A 21,519-nucleotide genomic window follows, 5' to 3' on the forward strand; every position below is an offset into this window, starting at 1 on the left:
GTCTCATTTAATATTTAATAATGACAAACCATGGTTCACTTAGGTTAGGGTTAGGTCTTAAGCTATGAACCCTATCCCTAACCTAAACCCTACTAACCTTAACCCTAACCCTCCATTGGGCCAAAGAAGAGGCCTACAGAATTGGGGACAAAATGTTGTTCAACCAGGCCAGAAACACACTGACAAAGGAGATTAGAGCAGCTAAGAGGCACTACTCGGAGAAGCTGGAGAACCATCATTCAGCAAACGACCCTGCATCAGTGTGGAAAGGCCTGAAGAACATTACTAATTAAAGCTGCAAGCAGTGTTGAATGGGTCCTTGCATTCTTGCTGGTTGGCGAATCCAAGCATGTCCACCAGATGGCACTGTGACTGAGAGTATATTTTGGCCAGTGGATGTGATGAGAGTTGGACTCTGATCACACATGTAAAGTTTCTGTTACGGCGGGTACTGAGGCTCAGGTGTGGAGAAACAAGAATGCAGACAAGTGACCCAGTTGAAACAAAGATTTATTGCACTAGGGCAAAAACAAAACAAGCACAACAGGAACTGGAAACAGGAAACAACTCAGAATATGCATCAAGCGTAACAGCACTACATTTCCCCGAGTGGGAAGGCAGAAACACTACAATAGAACTTAAATCCAAAAAACCCAGAATTCCCTCTACTCAAGTAGGTGCAAACTAAACGTAACAACAAGCTCTGCTCTCTGATACAGCCAGAATGAGAACTTAACTGAATAGTCTCTCTGTTTTTGCCATGGAGTGGAAACTCAAGTTATAGGCATCCTGTGAATGGAGTCCTTGGCACGCAGATGGAATACAGACAGGAACGAGGGTCTCCAATTTCCGACCAGAACGGCGTTCTAGTTATGGTTTGGCCGAATCCAAATTCCTCCTCACCCACAGCGGTTCCTAGGAGAAGCCCTCAGTCCTTGTGACGCACGGATGCCTGGGCAGGAGGTTTTCCAGCCGGGATTGATGGTTGCAAGCAGGCAGGAATCGATACTGCACAGAGAGAACAAGGTAAGTAGTAGAACTGAAACAAACGGCTCAGACAGATGTTGTCATTGCACTAACTGTAATTAAGATACGGTCCAGCACCAACAGACGGGACGAGTCACTCTTTATAATGAACCAAGCCAGCCTGATGAGCGACTCCCACCTGCACCCGATCAGCTGATTGGAAACCAGCCACACCTGCCAACCACCACCGCCACACACCTAGAGAGAGAGAGAAAAAAAACAGGCCAGAGGAGGGGAGAGCACTGCCACCTAGTCACAGCTGTGACTGTAACAGTTTCAGACAGATTGGAGCATGTACAGGCTATTTACAGAGCATTTCCTGTTCATCCACCAGGTGGCGCTGCAATCGAGAGTGTATATTGGCCTAAAGATGGGATCAGGATTGGACTCTGATCACACATGTAAAATTTGAGGCAGATTGGAGCATGCAGAGGATAGTTACACAGCAGCTATGTTTCATGGCAAAGCATCAAAATTTATATCTCAGCTGCACAAGATCCTATCTGCTCAAAACTTCACATGCTGGACACGAGGAACACTGAAGACATCCACACTCAAACATTTTCAAAAAAATCAAAGCACCACCTGTTGGTAACAGTAAGTTTAAGGCATTATATTTTCGGGTACTATGGCCTGAAATTTTGTGATATAATGCTTGAAATTGGTCAGCCCAGTCTTCACCTCTTGACAACTCCACACCCTGAAGGCTTTGACACTTCCTGCAATGCTGTTGCCTTAGAAACCAAATATCGCTGTGGCAAACAAAATAATTTTTGACAGGTTATTAATACTTCAGCGCTCATCAAAATTACCACACACATCACCATTGACCCAAGGAAGGACACTGCATGCATCTCGCCGCACATGCTATAGCGCTCCCTGCAGCATTATTACCAAACAGCCCCCGAAGTGTGTTTAACCTACATCCACGAAATTTGGGAGGCCTATAGAGACACAGAAAAAGCCTCTTGGAGCCATGCCCGAAACCCAACAGGAAGTCTGCCATCTTGGAGTAATTGTGAGAATTTTGGGGATTTTTGTCATTTTTGAAAGTGTAGTCCTCATAGGGGGTAACTCCAAAAGACCTCAAACTTTATCAGTATGTACAACAAGTATTTGTGATCAAAAAATATCAAAATTTTCATTTTCAGTCAGAGGGCGTGGCCATGGCAGCCTCCAGAATTTTTATGCTTCGCTATTAAACATAACTGCTGTGTAATTATCCTCTGCATTCTCCAATCTGACTCAGATTTTACATGCATGATCAGAATCGAAGACATACATCAATATAGTAGGGAGGTTAAGTGACTTTTGACTTCAAATCATGATGCAAAGGTCCCCTTTGGTATGGAAGTACCTTAGGGTCATACAAGTAAATTTATCCTAAGACACAAGTGAGATCACACTTTGGCGGCCATTTTTAAAATGACCGCCGACCATCCTTGAAAGGCTGTTATAGCTATAATGGCAAACTGGGTGTCAAAGTGTACATTTTTGGGGTCAAGGAATCTAAATGGAGAACCACAAGCCCCAAAACAAAGCAAATTATTTAGAATTCATGCAACAGGAATGGGTTGCTGTGACAGCAGAACAATGTCAGAAGCTGGTAGAGAGCATGCCAAAATGCATGGCTGCAGTCATCAGAAACAATGGTTATGGATCAGTACTAACTCCTGTGTGGATCATGGGACTAAAACAGGCAGAAAAGAAAACATGGAATCCTAAAAGCTGTTTTTGGTAGAGCAATGCCATAGCTATTGATGGAAGAACTGAAGTGCTTTTGGTTATTATCAAGAAAACCATGGAAAATGTCTGATACCAGCTCTGAAATTGAACTCTCATGAATTATTTTTGTTTTTGTCATTATATTTGTCCAAACAAATGTACCTTTAGTGGTACCGGGAATTAAAATGAACAAGAAACTGAGGAAAACAAAGGTGCTCTAACATTTATTTCCATTAGTGTATGTTCACATTTTAGAAGTAGGCAATGCCATACCTACATTTTTTTAGTGATGAAGACTAATAGCTTGGTGTAAATACATCACAAAGATGATTGACTATATAGATGTCTGCACAACGGTGGGAACATGAGCCATGACATCCACAGAAAGACATGCAAAGCAGTCTCTGCATGCAGCATTTGCAAGGTGCCTTACAGCCAGTCTTAAATTTGCACATGACAAGATCAGGCAAGTCCTTTGAAATAGTGGCAGTTGTAGTGTAGACAGGAGTTGGTGGAGAGTCTGGGGAACTCTGCTGCCATCCCCATAGACACGGAAAAATTGTGGTGTTGGACAAGTGCCTTGCCCCATACATGTCCACTCTAAAGAGAAACATGATCCGTGATACCAAGGCCCTCCATTATTCTTAGCCATATTTATATTATGTCCCTACACAATTTTTTCCTATCTGACAAGCTACTTGAAGGAGGTGCTGATGGAGTGCATCACTACTTGGTGGAATGTGGTGAAAATCTTTTCCTTTGTGAAAGAAGAGGGAGAGTTGTGCAGCTTCCACAGTTGTGATGTTGTCCTCAGATACACCACAGAGCATCGGGACAAATCTCTGGAGCATGGATGTCTGACCTGGGCTAAGGTACCTGATTATTTGTCTGAGGACTTTCATTGCATGCTAAGCTATAGTGGGGCTGGTAGACGACTCTGTGAACAGTGGCAACACGTATGATTTTGATGGGTGAAGTAGCCTCTGTGATGCAACAGCATTTCTGCAGCTTTTGTGCCACATGGCTGGATTTTAACTCATCACCTGCACTACATAGTGACTCGCACCACTTCAGGAGGGTCCTTGATCTTATCTACAGCTTTTTTTTTAACATGATTGCCATCACTGTCATCTTCCCCCTGGACAGAGCTCTGTCCCATTTGGAGAAGCCTGCAAGTACTGCGAGAATCATGTTCTTTGATTTCTCCAGTGGTTTTAATACGATTCAGCCGGTTCTTCTGAGGGACAAGCTGGATGTCACAGGAGTGGATCACCACCTCTTGGGTAGGATAATGGACTACCTCACAGACAGACCACAGGTTGTGAGGACACAGGACTGTGAGTCTGACATGGTGGTCTGCAGCACAGGGGCCCCACGGGGAATGGTCTTGGCTCCGTTTCTTTTCACCCGGTACACTGCAGACTTCATGGACCACTCAGCCAGCTGTCATCTGCAGAAGTTCTCTGATGACCACCGTTCCCTGTAAGCTGCACACGTGCGCAATTGCGCACTCCTGACACAGTCTCAGCACACAGAAAATCTGCGCTGCGCACAAAAAAAAATCCAACCTAAATTGAAAATAAAATAAATTCATAACAATTCATTCTGTGCTATTTTTCAGTGTGAGTCAGTGAGTGACCCGTGACTGGCTGCTCCAGCCAATGATGTGATTCACATAGGTATTTACGCAGCTAATCAACGTCCTTTACAGATGTCCTATGTGCAGCCATGTTAGCCGGCTGCTACAGCACGCTAGCGTATCTAGTCTTCTATATATATCTATGCTTCTTTGTATGCCCGGTCCTATGGTCCTGTCGCAGGTTGCCTGGTTACAGACAGCAGCGTCTGTTCTGCGCACTGCTCTGCACATTTAAAAATGTCTACACCCGTAACTCCACCATGTCCAAAGAAGCAAAAATGTTTGAGTGGGAAGACTCGAACCCCTGGCAATGGGTACAAGAAAAACTGTGTTTTCTGTTGCTCGTGGACTAGCTGAAGTAAGGCAGCATCAGGAGACAAACATGTAAGAAACATGAGACTAGAGAGGTCATGCAGGTCATGATGAGATAAGTTGGATTTCCTACAGTATATGTTTGTGAATTTACCAGATTATGCTTATAATCCTGCTGATGTGGTCATAGACTCTACAGCAGTGGTCGGTAACTGGCGGCCCGCGGGCCAAAACTGGCCCGTCAGGAATAATATCTGGCCCGCCAGATGATTTTGAAAATTTGATTTGGCACGGACTCAAGCCAGTCCGTCACCGCAACACGAAACTCGCGTGGTCGGCTACTGCCGGGCATTTCTGCGTTCGCGCTACTGGTCGGACACGGTTGTACCAGCAGCAGCGGTGTGTCCCAAGCAGCGGCGATCAGCTGTAGAAGCTCCGCTGCTCGCAGTATCGCCAGTATTACACACTGGTTGGTCATTACATTTTATTTCATTAGTATAGTTTCACTGTTTAAAATGATACCACTTCTTTTCAGACATAACCTGTTGTCATAAAAGAATGCAAAAGTCTTAGTTCCGTGTTAATAAAGCACTTAAAGCTTTAAGTATTGCTAAATGCTTTTTTCAAAATTAAATATGCCACTCCTCGGGTGGTAGTGGCCCCAAGTTCAGTAAAGTTGGAAAGATATTCACAGATTCAGAGTTCCAGCATCTATAACTCGTTAGATATAGGTTGTCAAAAACATAAACGATGCCTCTTTCCCATCGCTGTAAGGCACACAATGTGCTACAAGCCCAGTTTTATCAAAAGTAGCTGTCTTTCAAGCTGCAGAAATAACACGGGTGTCTATGGAGTGAACAGGGACCGTCTACAACAGCAAAAAGACACAAAAATATTCAATAACTTCACTATTATACATTGTAGCATCACCAAAATCACTGCAGCCTTCGACAGGCTCCTGCTGACAAAGTGTTTAACAGAAATGTAAATGCTGTCATTTGGTTCTTTTAGCAAACCATGTAACTTGGATGGATGCCATGCTGGCGTGACCACAGTGCACACGTCTGATGTTGCTCACAGTGGTCCAAGGGTCTGCTCAGTGAATTTGTGTGTTTGCTCAGACTCATGAAAAATTAGAGGGAACAATGGTGATGACTCTGCAGTCATCGGTCTCATCTCAGATGATGATGATGATTGGGAGTGCAGAGAACTGAACCAGGACTTTGTGGACTGATGCCAGTGGAACTGCCTACAGATCAACTCAGGAAAGACCAGAGAACTGATGATAGACTTCCACAGGCGCAGTCACACACCCCCACCACTGGTGAACATCCAGGGCATGGACATGGAGAGAGTGGACTCATACAAGTACCTGTGTGTTCACCTGAACAATAAACTGGACTGGTCAGACCACGCCACAGCACTTTAGAAGAAGGGTCAAAACTCTGTCTAATGAGGAGACTGCAGTCTTTTGGGGTGTAGGGGACACTCCTGAAGACTTTTTATGACTCTGTGGTGGCATCGGCCATCTTATATGGAGTAGTTTGCTGGGGCAGCAGCATAACAGCTGCTGGCAAAAGCAGACTTGATTGGCTGATCAGGATGGCCTGCCCTGTCCTGGGGAGCCCCCTGGATCCAGTGTAGGTGGTGGGAGAAAGGAGGATGTTAGCCAAGCTAACATCCCTGCTGGGCAGCATCTCCCACCCCACTCTGAGGGCACCAGACAGCTCCTTTAGTGACAGACTGATTATCCCAGGTGTGTGAAGGAGCGTTACCGCAGGTCCTTCCTTCATGCTGGTATCAGACTTTCCAACAGACGACACACACTCACTTAATTAGAGTTAGCAAGCTATCATATGCAATAAGCTAAAGTGAAATTCATTTGTGTATATACCGGTATGTATAATAATGAAGCTAACTAACTAGCAAAATGTAGGCTATGTGCTTGCTTCAATAATGAAGCTAAGTAGTTGGTAGCTAGCTAGCTATAATGTAGCGAACTATTTATTAACTAGCTAGTTATTAATTATCAAACTTTAAAAAATATTTTCTATTCAATGAGAAAGGCATACGAACCTCAAAGTGTCGACCTGTCACTTTGGACCTTCAACAGCTGCTATAGCTGTTACAATCCCTGGCTGGTCCATCTGAGCATATGCTACTCCCGACCAGTTGAAATCTCATGCTACTTAGGACACATGTAATGTACAGAAGTAGTTGCACTGCTTTAATGAAAAACTTTTTGAAGGAAATGATAAATAAAGTCACTCTGATGACACAATTTTTATGTAAAATGTGCATCTTTACCCCCAGTTGTCATGGTAAAGGGAAAGCCATTAGTATTTTAAACTTGAAACTTATTTTATTGGGTTCCTTGACCACAAAAATGTACACTTTGACACCAAGGTTGTCATTATACCTATAAGAGAAGCAAGGATATGTGCTCTAGAGGATTTTCAGCACATTGGCGGCCATTTTTGAAAAAATGTGTTTATTTCCAATACAAAAGGTGATCTCACTTGTGTCTTAGGATAAATTTATTTGTATGACCCTAAGGTACTTCCATACCAAAGGGGACCTTTGCATCATGACTTGAAGTCAAAAGCGTATTTTTTGGGTTTAACCTCCCTACTATATGTTTTTAGAGCAATGTGCTACCAGATGCTTCTTGACTGATGTCCACATCAATCAGTCAGTCTACAACCCATCCACAGGTTCTACATGCATTACATATGGTCTCCTTCATTAGGCCTGCCACTGTAGTAGCTTTCTATAAATTCCATATTCCCATCTCTAGTCTAGTTGCAAGTAAATAGTGAAAACAGACAAGCAGTGCAAAAGCAATAAACACTTTCAGATTGGTGAAGCCTGTAATTGCAGATCAGAAATATGTCACTTGGCAGCCAGAGGTACCTGTAAAGAGGACAAAACACAAACTGGAGGAGAGAGAAGATGCAGTGTTTGTGACCTGTAATGGTGACATATAAATCTATAGAGAGACAACAAGAAGAGAAGAGAGACTAAAATGGTACATTAACCTTAGCCATTATGTAATTCCTAATTATGCAGCAGAAATATACGTTAATCTCAATAGATTACAAGAAAAGGTATGATCTAAATGACTATAAGAATCCGAATCAGAAAGGTTTTTATTTTCAAGTGGGTTTTCACATACAAGGAATTTGATTAGGTATTTTTAGTACATAGCAATTAACAGTAACATATAGATTTATAGAAGAAACACATAACACATATTGGAACATATGCATGATAACAGTGAGATAGATGATATATACAATGTACAAGCCATCATTGAAACGGATTGTCAAGTTTGCTGGTGTGATGCACGGCTCTGGTATTGACTATATTCATTATGCATCACTTTGTATGTATCATCGATCCTTGCATGTTTGCCACTGCGTGTTATATGTTTTCTTCATCCCTCTCATCCTCGTCCTCTACCTGTTCTGTCTGTCTCAACCTGGCCAGCCAGTGGCACATGGTTCCCCAATATGAGCCAGGTTCGTCTCAAGGTTTCTTCCTGTTAAAAGGGAGTTTTTCCTTGCCACTGTCACCTTAGGGCTTGCTCTACGGGTTGAGGTATATGGATTCGGTAAAGCATCTTGAGACAATCTGAAATGTAATTGGCACAGTGTAAATAATACTGAATTGAATTGAATTATTGAAAATTTTACACCAAGTACTTGGGCTGCACAGGTCACTCACCCTGCAGTGGACTACAGTATACAATTGTTGAAATATTTGGGATGATTCTATTAGAAAGTGTCAGTATAGTTGAATGTCAATGCAGAAATATATCTGAAAAATCATGTTGTACTTGTCTTAAAATGTCATTTTTCATCATTTAATCAATGTATTTGCAGCTGATATATTTAATATACATCATATTTTCCACACATTATTGTAATCATTACCATAAACTGTTCAGGAACAAGTTTTTCAAAGCTGTCAGCTGTCACCTGAGCCAGACTTGTCCAACCCAGAGCAAAAGCAAAAGTAATCAAAGACAATTCAACAGATCAATCAATCACAGCTCATGCATTTTCTTTGCCACCATGGAATACTTCATTTCTAGGATTGAGATCAGTCTACAGCAGCTTATTCACTCAGATTTTACTAAGATAAACTTGATTAAAAACAAAAGCATTATTCACACGTATTCACATTATTCATATGGTGATATGAACTGTTGTGCATAGAAAAGTGGTGATTTTCATCATTACTAAGATTGAAACATTACTAAGATTCAAACCTGTAAATTGTGTCAGTACACTGTCATCAGGGCCTCAGAGATAATTGTGCCTTTATATACCTTTTGGGCTTTTGTAATTTGACTTCATAGTAGGCATACATACCTAAAAGTTCTACCAATTTAACAAACAAAACAGAATTTTACAGTGCTGCAATCGTCTAATGTCCAAAGGTGTGTTCAGACAGAACTGAGAAGTACACATACAAAAGTTTGAGTGATATTGTATATTGGATTGTCTGTTAACTTATTACATAAAATCACCTGGATAATTTCTATTGTGGCACATCAAGTAAACTATTCTTTCAGTGTATTTCAATGTTTTGCATGTTCTTTTAACATTCTCAATTCAAATCCGTTACACTCTGTTATCTGAACTCTGGCACGCAAAGGGTTACACTTCAAATTTAAACATTCAGACTGTCCATGTTCAGGCCTGTCTTAATTTGACTTTATATGCAGATTTGTTGTCTATAAAACTGGCTTCCTGTTCAGTGTGAACACACCTTGACTCTACAATGAGCGACATTAGTAACACCATACCTGTAACACACCATATAATTCTTGTTAGCATGGTTTGTTTTTGGTAAATTCTTCATTTTGAGGCAATGAACAGTAAAACAGGCACCGCTGAGAAACCATGGAAAAGTCCATTAGAAATTTGAGGCATCTTCCAGTAGCAAAGTGAAAGACAGCTGTTAGGGATTCCTCATGCTGTGGTGCATCCATCCATGATTTGGTAAAAATAAATAAATAAATAAATAAATAAAGAATTGTTAGTGTACCATTAAAATATGTGGTGTACCAAAACATTTATCACAGTATTACATGACTAATACAAGACAAAACTTCAGATGCATAATGAAGCCACTGTGTGGTTTTCAGACAATCACCATGGCAACTTCATGATGTTAAACATTAGATAACTAATCTCTTGGTGCCTCCACTTTCAAATCCATAGTACCCAAATATTTGAAGAAGCAGGCATCCTGAGGTGTACAAAATACAATTTATAGTTAGTTATAATACATGTTTACAGCTCATCACTTTTGGTTTTCTTGTTTTAAAAAATGCATTGATACTGATATTGTTGTTGATGTTGAGATTTCAATGTTTATTGCTCAGTTGGAGGTTTACCTAATGTCAGTGAACGTGCCGTGTATAGTTAGCTCACCTCTGATTGGCTCAGAGTTGGCAGTTGTGTGTCTGTGTGTGTTACTCCATGCCAGTGTGTGTGTCGAGCGAGAGAGAGCTATGAACGGCGACTAATTCTGGAGCTAAGCTATCAGGTTTTTGTAGTTATTTTTGCATGGGCTACAGCCCACAGTAGCCTGTGTGAAGGTTCAATAAACGATAAAATAATAAAAAACAATAAAATAAAGAGAACAAAATAAAGTCTCACAGTCAGGTACGAGCGGAGCCTCAATTAACTCCTCAATGAAAAATTGGATGCAAAAGATACAGCAATGCTGTCAGTAGATGCATGTCAAGCATTTGACAGAATAGAGTGGAATTCTCTTTTAAAACTCCTTTCAAGATTTGGTTTGGGAGAATCATTTATTCACTGGGTTAGATTGTTATCTACAAATCCTACTGCACAAATTCTCACTAACAATAATATCTCGAAACCCTTTACAGCACTTGACTAGACAAGGGTGTATGCTGTCCCCATTACTGTTCACAGTAGCTTTGGAACCGTTGGCCGTTGCAGTGAGAACTCGAGAGGGACTATCAGGTGTCAGTATTGGAGGACCAAATCATTGTATTTCACTTTTTGCAGACAATATCATATTTTTTGTGACAGATCTCAATGACACCCTTCCCAACTTGGTGAGGTTAATTGATGAGTTTGGTGAATTCAGGTTATAAAATCAAGAACACAAAATCTATACTTGTGTTTTTGAATGAGAAAACAGAAAAAAAATCCTACTCTAAACACTGTATTTACAATTGCAACAGATGGTTTTCAATATTTAGGCATTAAAATTATTCCAGATATAATATAATAATATAATAGTTGCTGCAAACTATAACCCCCTGGTAGAAGATGTCACAGAAGTGTTTAGTGTATGGTCTAATTTACCCATATCAATGATAGGGCAAATAAATATTTTAAAAATGACAATTTTGCCAAACTTTTTGTATTACTTTCAGACACTTCCCTTGCCAATACCACCTTTCTTCTTTGAAAACTTAAATAAGGTATTTAGCCAATTCAAACTATTTCCCATCTCCAATTACTCCAGAACTCAGCTGCACGAGTTCTGACGACGACCAGAAGGCAGGCTCACATTCCACCGGTTTAAAATCACTGCATTGGCTCCCTGTGTGCTTTAGGATTGATTTTAAGGTTATCTTAATGGTTTTTAAATGTCTTCACAGTCTTGCGCCATCTTACCTCTCAGATCTAATTTTATCCTGTGAGCCCTCACAGACCCTGAGGTCCTCTGGCACTGGCCTTTTAATGATTCCCAAGGTTAATACAACAACCCACGGCGAGGCAGCTTTCCAGTACTATGCCCCTCGTCTGTGGAACAGCCTGCCAGAGGACCTGAGGGCTGCAGAGAATGTAGAGACTTTCAAAAACAGGTTTAAGACTCACCTTTTTACATTGGCTTTTACCTTTATGTCTGTATTTATTATTTATATCTACATGTATGCACTTATTTATATTTTATGTACTCTTCTGTTTATGTATTTTATTTATTTTAACATTTGTTTTAAGATCCTGTTTTACACAGTCTTAGTTATATTCTTAATGCGTTTAGTTATTTTTGATTTATTCTACATTCCTATGTTTCCTCAGTTTGGGGCCGTCTGCATCTGGGGCTGTGGCTGGCTCTCAGTCCAGTGACACCAGCCTGGGATCCACTCTGGCATTTTGGGAGGTGGGGAGGCTTCTGCCTTTCCCTCTGCCCCTGCCGTGGTGCACCCTAGGCTGGTGTTTGGGCTGTCGGCGTCTGCTGCCCCGGGTGCAGACGGCTCTCAAAGATGGTGTTTCCTCTTCGGGCGGCTCTTCGGGTAAGCGTGTGTGTGTGTGCGTGCGTGCGTGTGTGTGCGTGTGTGTGTGTGTGTGTGTGTGTGTTTTATTCTCTGTGCGTTTTATTCTATGTAAAGCACTTTGTGCTGCATGTCTAATGTATGAAAAGTGCTTTATAAATAAAGATTGATTGATTGATTGGAATAATAGGAAAGCAACACTACGCCTTAAATCCTTATACCTGCCTTATGAAAGAGGGGGCCTACAAATTCCAAATTTAAGATGGTACTATATGGGGGCAAAGCTCACATCAGCTTCATATTATTTTTATACAAAGTCCCCTCCAGCTTGGGTAAATATTGAACAACAATCTATTCCAGAATTACCAATATGTAATTCTCTTTATTCCACAGATTTAAAAACTGAAAAAAAAACCAAAAACCATTCTTGAAAAATACTATTATTATATGGCACACAGCGCACAGACGTGGGAGAATTTGTAACTATGTATCAGTTTACCCCTCTATGGAATAATAATCATGGCAGAAAAGATGGAGGAATTAAAATACGGAAAATTAAGGACATCCAGGCATTATCAGAAAAATAAAGTTCTTTTGAATTGAATTGAAGGGATCTTTATATTGATGGAAAATTGCTTACATTCAGTGACCTGTCTGAAAAGAATCAAATTCCTTTTACAAATATTTGCAGGTAAATTTTTTTTGTCATCTAGGTCAAAAGAAATCATGTGTATACCTGAATTAGTGGAGGGGTTTGAGTGTCTCAGTGATCCTGGGAGCTATGTTGTCCGGGGCATAAGCCCCTGGTAGGGTCTCCCAAGGCAAACTGGTCCTGGGGGAGAGACCAGACTAAGAGCGATTCAGAAAACCCTGATGAGAACACACAAAGGTGAAGCCGCTACCTCGCCCGGGTTAGGGAGACCGGGGCCTTCCCCTGGAGCCAGGCCTGGGGGGGGAGCTCGTAGGAGAGCATCTGGTGGCCGAGCCTTGGGGTCCCGTGGGGCTCGGTCGGGCACAACCCGAAGAAGACACACGGGGCCACCGCCCAGTAGGCCCACCACTTACAGGGCAGGAAGTCGGGGTCGGGTGCTATGTCCACTGGGCAGTAGGGAGGAGCGGGCGCCTGGGCGTGCCGCCCCCTGGTGGTGTAGACTAGGTCTAGGGATGTGGAACGTCACCTCACTGGCGGGGAAGGAACCTGCGCTGGAGCGGGAGGTGGTGCGATACTGGCTAGATATAGTTGGGCTCACCTCCACGCACAGCAAGGGTTCTGGAACCAGAATCCTGGAAACGGGTTGGACTCTCTCCTGCTCAAAGTGAGAGGCGCCAGGCGGGTGTGGGGATACTCACAAGCCCCCGGCTGAGCACCGCTTTGTTGGAGTTCTCCCCGGAGAACAAGAGGGTCGCCTCTCTGCGACTTCGTGTTGCAGAGGGGAAAACTCTGACTGTTGTCTGTGCTTATAAGCCAAACAGCAGTTCAGAGCCTTCTTGGAGTCTCTGGGTGGTGTCCTGGAAGGGGTACCGCCTGGGGATTCCATAGTTCTCCTGGGAGACTTCAACGCTCATGTGGGCAATGATGGAGAAACCTGGAGGGGGGTGATTGGGAGGAACTGCCTGCCCGATCTGAACCCGAGTGGTGTTTTGTGATTGGACTTATGTGCTAGTCATAGATTGTCCATAACAAACACCATGTTTGAACATAAGGTTGCTCTTAAGTGTACCTGGTACCAGAGCACCTTAGGCCAAAGGTCGATGATCGACTTTATAGTCGTATCATCAGACCTGCGGCCGTATGTTTTGGACACTCGGGTGAAGAGAGGTGCAGAGCTGTCAACTGATCACCACCTGGTGGTGAGTTGGATCCGATGGCGGGGCAGACTGCCGGACAGACCTGGTAAACCCAAACGTGTAGTGCGGGTGAACTGGGAACGTCTGGCGGAGGGCCCTGTCCATAGGGTTTTTAACTCCCACCTCCAGAAGAGTTTCTCCTGCATCCCGGGGGAGGTTGGGGACATGGATTCTGAGTGGTCCATGTTCAAAGCCTCCATTGCAGAAGCAGCTGCTAGGAGCTGTGGTCTTAAGATCACTGGTGCCTGTCGCGGCGGCAATCCAAAGACCCCGCTGGTGGACACCAGCGGTAAGGGAGGCCATCAAGCTGAAAAAGGAGGCTTTTCGAGCCTGGTTGGCTCGGGGGTCTCCCGAAGCAGCTGACAGGTACTGGCTGACCAAAAGGGCAGCAGCTGTGGCAGTTGTGGAAGCTAAAACTCGGGTGTGGGAGGAGTTCAGGGAGGCCATGGAGAAGGACTTTCGGTCGGCCTCGGGGAAGTTCTGGCAAACCGTTCGACACCTCAGGAAGGGGAGGCAGGGCTTCGCTCAGGCTGTGTACAGTCGGGGTGGAGAACTGTTGACCTGCACTGGGGATATCGTCGAGCGGTGGAAAGAGCACTTCGAGGAACTCCTGAACCCGGTAAACACTTTTTGCATTTGTTTAACTGCTATGTAATGAATGCAAATGTAGTTGAAACTAAGGAGCCAAAGCTAACACTAACATTCACTGTTAAGAATCAAAATGTCTCTGACAACTACCTGTCTTCTCCCCCATTGCTTGTGACTAGGATGAAGACAGGTAGCTACTATCAGTTTGATTTTTGTTTCTGGGTCGCAATGTAGGCTTGCAAAGCCAGGAACAGCACTTTGCATGGTTACGGTGGCTGAACGCTGTTGAACAGCACATGCAAAGACATACTAAAGTTTTACGGTGATGCAGTGACGTGGCTCTAACTTGGAAAAGCAAACCGGTTGTTAGGAGGCATGACATTTGAACCACCTAAGCACCAACACTGAAGTAGTACTGAACTAGCACCTGGTTGTTTTTGGTCATAAAGGGGTAAGACAGACTAACCATGGATCATAGGGGGCGTGGATGTTGATCAGGACTTACAGAAGCCCAATCATCAACAGTCAAATCCTTGTGGATGTCAGTCAACTCGGCCCCCAGCCAAGTCGGCCCCGACCAAGTCGGCCCCATACCAAGTTGGCCCCTAGTCTACTCGGCCCCATTATGACAGCAATTACAGGCAGTTTTTGCAGTGACTGCAGTTGATTGCAGTAAATGATTGTATGGTTAGTAATACAGGGCTATTATGACAGCAATTACAGCCCCATTATGACAGCAATTACAGGCAGTTTTTTGCAGTTATTGCAGTGTCATATTATAATTCAAGCCGGCAGTAACATACAAAGTTCTGGCCAATTGGATTGGATTAATTAATAAGCTGGCACCTATTCACTGGCCTCAATTGTGTTTGTGATAAGGGGCCGAGTTTGCATGGGGCTGACTTGACTATGGGCCGACTTGGTCGGGGGCTTCTTCTGTGCCCTGTGTGACTTCAGACCAGCTTCAAGATGTCAATTTCGAACTGTCCTTGCCGAACAAGTAACATTTCTTGGCAGTGCCTGCCCATTTTTAAGGTCCCTGGAGGTCTGACGATTCCTGACACAGAAATGGAGGAGTGCACGGTCATCTCGTGGGGTAGAAAGACATTTCCTCTATTACAGATACTGCATGTCTCTTTTGCATCCATTTCTTGTCAAACAATAGAGCCACACAACAGTAAATTAGAAGGACACAACTGTGATGTTGCTTTGTTGTGTGGGAAAACTATTAAATTCTACTGTTTTTGAATATGGAGTAGTTGCTATTTGTTCTCACAAAAGAAAACAGAAAATTGCAAAAAGACATCAGTTCCTTCTGAGGCTCAGAGTGTGTCTTGTTCATAGAATTATTCGGTAAAAATGTTAAGTTTATCCTGCAAAGGGTTCTGGCAATCGTGCACAACCATGCTTCATCCAGCATCTCAAGCTTCACACCTGTACTCCTGCTATATAAAAACATGCTATTTCTTGTACTAAACGTTGTATGATCATATGTAAATGACGGAATATAAACTAACTCCATAGCCCTAGCCAGAGTATGATCAGATTTTTCTAAAGTTTCAAAAGTATGTGTGTGTGTGTGTGTGTGTGTGTGTGTGTGTGTGTGTGTGTGTGTGTGTATGCATATATATATGCATATACCACCGGCTGGTGGTGAAATTTGTTGGGTGGGCTAACAAATGCAAAATACCGATTAAATGGTTAACACAGCTGCAAAAGCAACATCACCTATGATACACACAGTTACATCAATTACAGGTATACTATACTTTTTTAGTACTCTACATCAACACTCTCACTCACTCACTCACTCACTCACACTCACACACACACACACACGCACACACACGCACACACACGCACACACACACACAGTGTTCCAACTGCAACGATTGCCCACAGATAGCCTGCTGCAACTGTCTTATTACAACTGTTTGGCGATATGTAGTGCAAAACAGGCCTTCAGTACAATGGATGACCTCAGCAAAAACAAGGTGTCACAGTCCTTTAACAGGTCAACTTGGGCCTACCTTATTTGAAAAGAAGCTCACATCGACGGCTGATGTGATCCCAGTCTCTTAATTTCCAGCTTTTCCTCCAAAGACATTGAGGAAAATGGACATGAAAGCAAATAATCCACCTCGTTCATGCTAACGCCCGCCCTAGCTTAACCTTTTCTCACTGCGTCAAAGGCCTGTGGGCTGACTGAAGTTAGCCCAAATCATAGATATATACAAACACTAGATGTCTCAAGGCGGGGTCGGCAGCGTCGTCACTTGGGACAGGGGACTGCTCTGGCGCGCTGTACTGTAGTCAATGGTAAGGTGGATGATTTCCTCACTTTAACACTCATAACTTGGTCAATTCTTGATTGATTTACAAACAGTTTAGTTTATTACAAACCTTATTAATGTGGCTATGATTCAGGTTAAATGTTGAAATCACAGCTTTTCATTTTGAAAAATGCAGCATAGTTGTGTATCTTTTCTGCCTGGCTACTCAAGGCTGAGAACACAATCTGATTTTCAATTATTAGGTTTTCCTGAGACCACCGTTTTTTGAGAACCTAATCTTTAGGTGAAATTACATTCTTTGTGGTTGTGGTTGTATTTATTTGTTTGTTAAAACTTGTTTAAACAGTAAATCTGCAAAATATATTTATAAAAATGCAGGGTAAATAAAGATTACAATATAAGTATAAACCATAAATTAAGAATAGTAAGACACTAAATAACCTTTGACTAAAAAGACAGCTAGCAGACAACTTTCATGCCCGAGATTTAGAAATAAATAAATTCAAAAGCTTAACATGATACCGTGCAGCTAGTTAGAGATATTGGTCATCAATCTTTAGTCTTGTTTTTTTAAGAAGGCTAGATTAACTTAAAAATTGCCCACTCCATTGTTGTAACTTCAGTTGGTTGTGGGACACTGCAAAAATCCTGGAAAATGATTTATTGAAAAGAGTGGGAACCCTGTTATTATTTTTCTTTATTCATTATTTATTTTTTGTTCAAATGTCATTGGGGTTTTTTTCATTTTAGCATTACTTTTTCTTATTTATTCATCATCCATCCATCCATTCTCCATACACCGCTTTATCCTCATTAGGGTCGCGGGGGGTGCTGGAGCCTATCCCAGCTGACTCGGGCGAAGGCAGGGGACACCCTGGACAGGTCGCCAGTCTGTCGCAGGGCTACATACACAGACGAACAATCACACTTGCATTCACACCTACGGGCATGCTCAGGGAGAACATGCAAACTCCATGCAGAAAGATCCCAGGTCCACCCCGGGATTCGAACCAGGGATCTTCTTGCTGCAAGGCGAAAGTGCTAACCACTGAGCAGCCCTATTTATTCATCATCACTTATTTATTTTGTCTATTAGAATATTGTAAATATTAAAGATTGACATTATAATATCTGTGTGTGTATAACTATTTCTTTATTACCTATCTACTTAATATAATTTTTATATGAATTCAATGGTTTTAATTATTCTTGAGTAAGCAGTAAAAGAAGTACATCTCTGACGTTTATAACAAACCAAGGTGTTCTAAAATCGGTTGAAAATTGAGCAATCCACAGTGATTTTATAATCCATGCTTCATTGACTTTAATGTTATGAGTGATCGAGCAGCCCTGTCCCAAGATGGCCGCCATGTGACGACGTCGCTCCCCATAGGCTGACAGTGCTCATGAGCCATCTAGTGTTTATATATATATCTATGGCCCAAATGATCAGTAAATCACGGGGTGGGACATGACACCTGTCAATCACTTACAAGAACGAAATGAATGAAAGCCATCGCTGTGTTAACTCACTGCTATTGGTCAAAAGTCAGTGGCCTGTTCGCTGCCTGAAGTTAGCCCAAATGATCAGTAAATCACGGGGGCGGGACATGACACCTGCAAATCACTTACAAGAATGAAATGAATGAAAGCCACCACTGTGTTAACTCACTGCTATTGGTCAAATGTCAGTGGCCTGTGGGCTGCCTGAAGTTAGCCCACATGATCAGTAAATCACGGGGGCGGGACATGACACCTGTCAATCACTTACAAGAACGAAATGAATGAAAGCGGACTGTATCTGCTGGGGCTGTAAAAAAATAAACCCATTTAGAGATATTCTATGTTTTTCTTTTGACTGATTGGTGCTGTTGCTTCCTTTGTTTTCACCTAAACTTAAAACAATCTGTTGTAAGTTATTTGAAAAATAATTTTCTCATCTTTTTTGTGTTGGCCTGGGAGGGCTTAGCTCTGTTAGCCCATTTATACCAGCCGTCCCTGTATATATATGTATATATATATATGTGTGTGTGTGTGTGTGTGTGTGTGTGTGTGTGTGTGTGTGTGTGTGTACATATATGTATGTATGCATGTATGTATATTTCCTTTGGTGTTCTCCATTTTTATCTTAATTTATTCATTGAAACTTGTTCTCACATGCATCAACTATAGTTACTGAGCAACACAAATCTAGCTAAAAATCTGTTTTAGCCATGGACTATTGAAAAATTAGCACATATCATATTTGAATAAATCATTATAAACCAAAACTGATGAGCCCTCAGCTTTAAAAGACTGGATAACATAGCTACAGTAGTCCATATGCCACTTCATTCACCATTATTATTTCAGTCTTAGTTTTCCACACTAATAGTTCATTGCTTTGGCACAGATGCTTGATGGCACAAGTGAACACAGACGAGAGGGGATAAGGTAATGAAAGAAGAAGAAAACAGTGTCACAGAGTTTCCCCTTTCACTTGCTCATTGTTATTTAGTCCCGGGGAGGGTTTACTCTTCAGCCCCTCAGTACCCCCCCGTGATGTCTCCTGGAACAAGAGGTGTGGCATCCATACAGACATAATGATCCGTTTGTACTCTCTTCGAAAGTTCTGGTTCAGCAGGCCATAGATAATGGCATTAAGGCAACTGTTGAAGTAAGCCATGAAGTAGCTGACTACAAAGAACCACTCTGGGATGTGTGGTGCCACTGCTTCAGGGTTAATCGCAACAGCAAGACCAATAAAGTTGAGTGGTGCCCAACAAATTGCAAACAGCACAAAGACCACAAACATGGTGATAAAATTCCTCAGGTCACTAGGCTTGATGCGAGGGCGGACCTCTGACTTCACCTTCCGTCTCACCTGGATGACCAGGATCCAGATACGAAGGTAGCAGAAGGTGACCACAGTGATCGGTATAAAAAAATGAATGACCACCACTGTGATGGTGTAGGATGAGCTGACTGTCTGTGCAAATGTGCATGAATAGATGCGTGGGTCATACTGCAGCGAACCAACAAAGAAGTTGGGTATAATTGCTACGACTGTCAGCAGCCAAATGAGTACCACCAGTAGCAGCGTGTTGCGGTAGCTGTAGAGCTTGTCATAACTGAAACTGTGGCAGATGTAACAATAACGGTTGATGGCAATGCCTGTTATGTTGAAGATGGAACCAATGACGCTCAATCCCATCAGGAAGCCACTCACCTGAGGTAGCCAAAGCAATAGAGACAGAGAAAGAGAGGTAGCAGCTCAGTGTCAACAATTGCACTCATGTCACAGCATCTGGAAGTTGCTCATTATATTTTTTATTAAGCTGTTGTTTTCGCTCTTTGTTTTGTACATTGCATGCTGACTGTCCATGAAGAAGGACCACTCTTCACTGACCTCTCCAAAAATAGTGTGCAAGTAGCCCCCTGGTAGGCCAAATTTTCATCATTCTTGCTGAGGGGATATATGGTTAAATTACCAATGCCTCAAAACCAAGTCATCACTCTGATATGCAGCCATGGCTCACCTTGCAGTTGGTCTCACCCAGAGACCAGCCATCATGGAAGATAGCATACAACACCAGCGGGTAGGGGTAGAACGCAACCACCAAGTCAGCAAATGCCAGGCTCACCACAAACACATTTCCTGTAAAGGACAGAAGGAGAGGAAACAGAGTCTTGTGAGGCTGAGGTTAAAACTGTAATTCTCATGACTTTGAAATTCAGTGGTTTCAAAGTCACTTTGTGGTTAATAGCGTGAAATTAAATAAGGGTTTGTCATAGTGAAAAAAAAACATTTTGGTGGCTTGCATACACTGTAAAAACTGTTGCTTAGATCCTACTCAAAAAAATGAGGCAATATTTTCCAAGCACTTTTCAGTAGTGCCTATCATAAGTATTCACCCCATTTGATGTTTTACCCTTTTATTGCTTTCATAACCACAATCATGGTCAATAAAATTTAGCTTTATTAACAAAAAAAAATTGGAAAAAACTCTTTAATGTCAAAGTGAAAACAGATTTCTAATGTTAATGAAAGAAAATTATATAAATGAAAATAATTGTTTGCATAATTTTTCACCCCCTTCAAGTCAGTATTTAGTAGATGCACCTTTGGCTGCAATCACAGCAGTGAGTCTGTGTGGATAGGTCTCAATCAGTCTTGCACATCTTCCCACTGCAATTTTGCTCCATTCTTCTTTGCAAAACTGCTCAAGCTCTGTCAGGTTAAGTGGGTATCGGGCATGAACAGCCCTTTTCAAGTCCAGCCACAAATTCTCTATAAGATTGAGGTCTGGGCTTTGACTCGGCCACTCCAGAACATTTACCTGGTTCTTTTTAACCATTCCTGTGTAGCTTTTGCAGTATGTTTTGGATCATTGTCTTGCTGGAAAATAAATCTTGTCCCAAGATGTAGTTCTCTTGCAGACGGAAAAAGATTGTCCCCCAGGATTTCAGTGTATTTTGCAGCATTCATTCTGCCCTCTATCTTTACAAGCCTTCCAGGTCCTGTTGCTGAGAAACATCCCCACAGCATGATGCTGCCACCACCATGCTTCACAGTGGGGATGGTGTGTTTTTGGTGATGTGCAGTGTTTGGTTTCCGCCAAACATGACGTCTTGTCTGATGGCCAAAAAGCTCAATTTTGGTCTCATCAGACCAAAGAATCTTCTTCCACTTGACCATGGAGTCTTCCACGTGCTTTTTGGCAAACTCTAGTCGAGATCTAATATGACTTTTCATCAACAGTGGCTTTCTCATTGCCACTCTTCCATAAAGCTTTGACCTGTGAAGAACCCGGGCAGCAGTTGCTACATGCACAGTC

General features: G+C 42.4%; 1 protein-coding gene and 1 long non-coding RNA gene across 15 annotated transcripts in view; one reads left to right on the forward strand and one right to left on the reverse strand.

Annotated features, from left to right (window-relative positions):
• Window positions 1–21,519, reverse strand: part of LOC110972401 (melatonin receptor type 1B-B-like) — a 174,346-nt gene that overhangs the window by 149,874 nt on the left and 2,953 nt on the right. For 2 of the 13 annotated variants that reach the window (XR_007946109.1, XR_007946104.1), the window contains exons 2-4: window positions 20,221–20,339; window positions 1,081–19,910; window positions 493–1,008 (exon numbers count right to left, since the gene is read on the reverse strand). Coding sequence is in view for 4 of the 13 variants with exons in the window: in XM_051958349.1 (XP_051814309.1) it covers window positions 916–1,008; window positions 1,081–1,224; window positions 20,221–20,339 (356 nt within the window). In the remaining 9 variants the exon portion in view is untranslated. Of the gene's footprint in view, window positions 1–492; window positions 1,009–1,080; window positions 19,911–20,220; window positions 20,602–21,519 lie in introns of those variants that run through there. The other 11 variants (XR_007946107.1, XR_007946108.1, XR_007946106.1 and 8 more) reach the window with 10 other exon arrangements.
• The window catches only part of LOC127536905 (uncharacterized), a 211,239-nt gene that overhangs the window by 90,046 nt on the left and 99,674 nt on the right, over window positions 1–21,519 (forward strand). The window lies entirely within an intron of this gene.

Source organism: Acanthochromis polyacanthus, chromosome 13 (genome assembly GCF_021347895.1).
Source record: "Acanthochromis polyacanthus isolate Apoly-LR-REF ecotype Palm Island chromosome 13, KAUST_Apoly_ChrSc, whole genome shotgun sequence".
NCBI lineage: Eukaryota > Metazoa > Chordata > Actinopteri > Pomacentridae > Acanthochromis > Acanthochromis polyacanthus.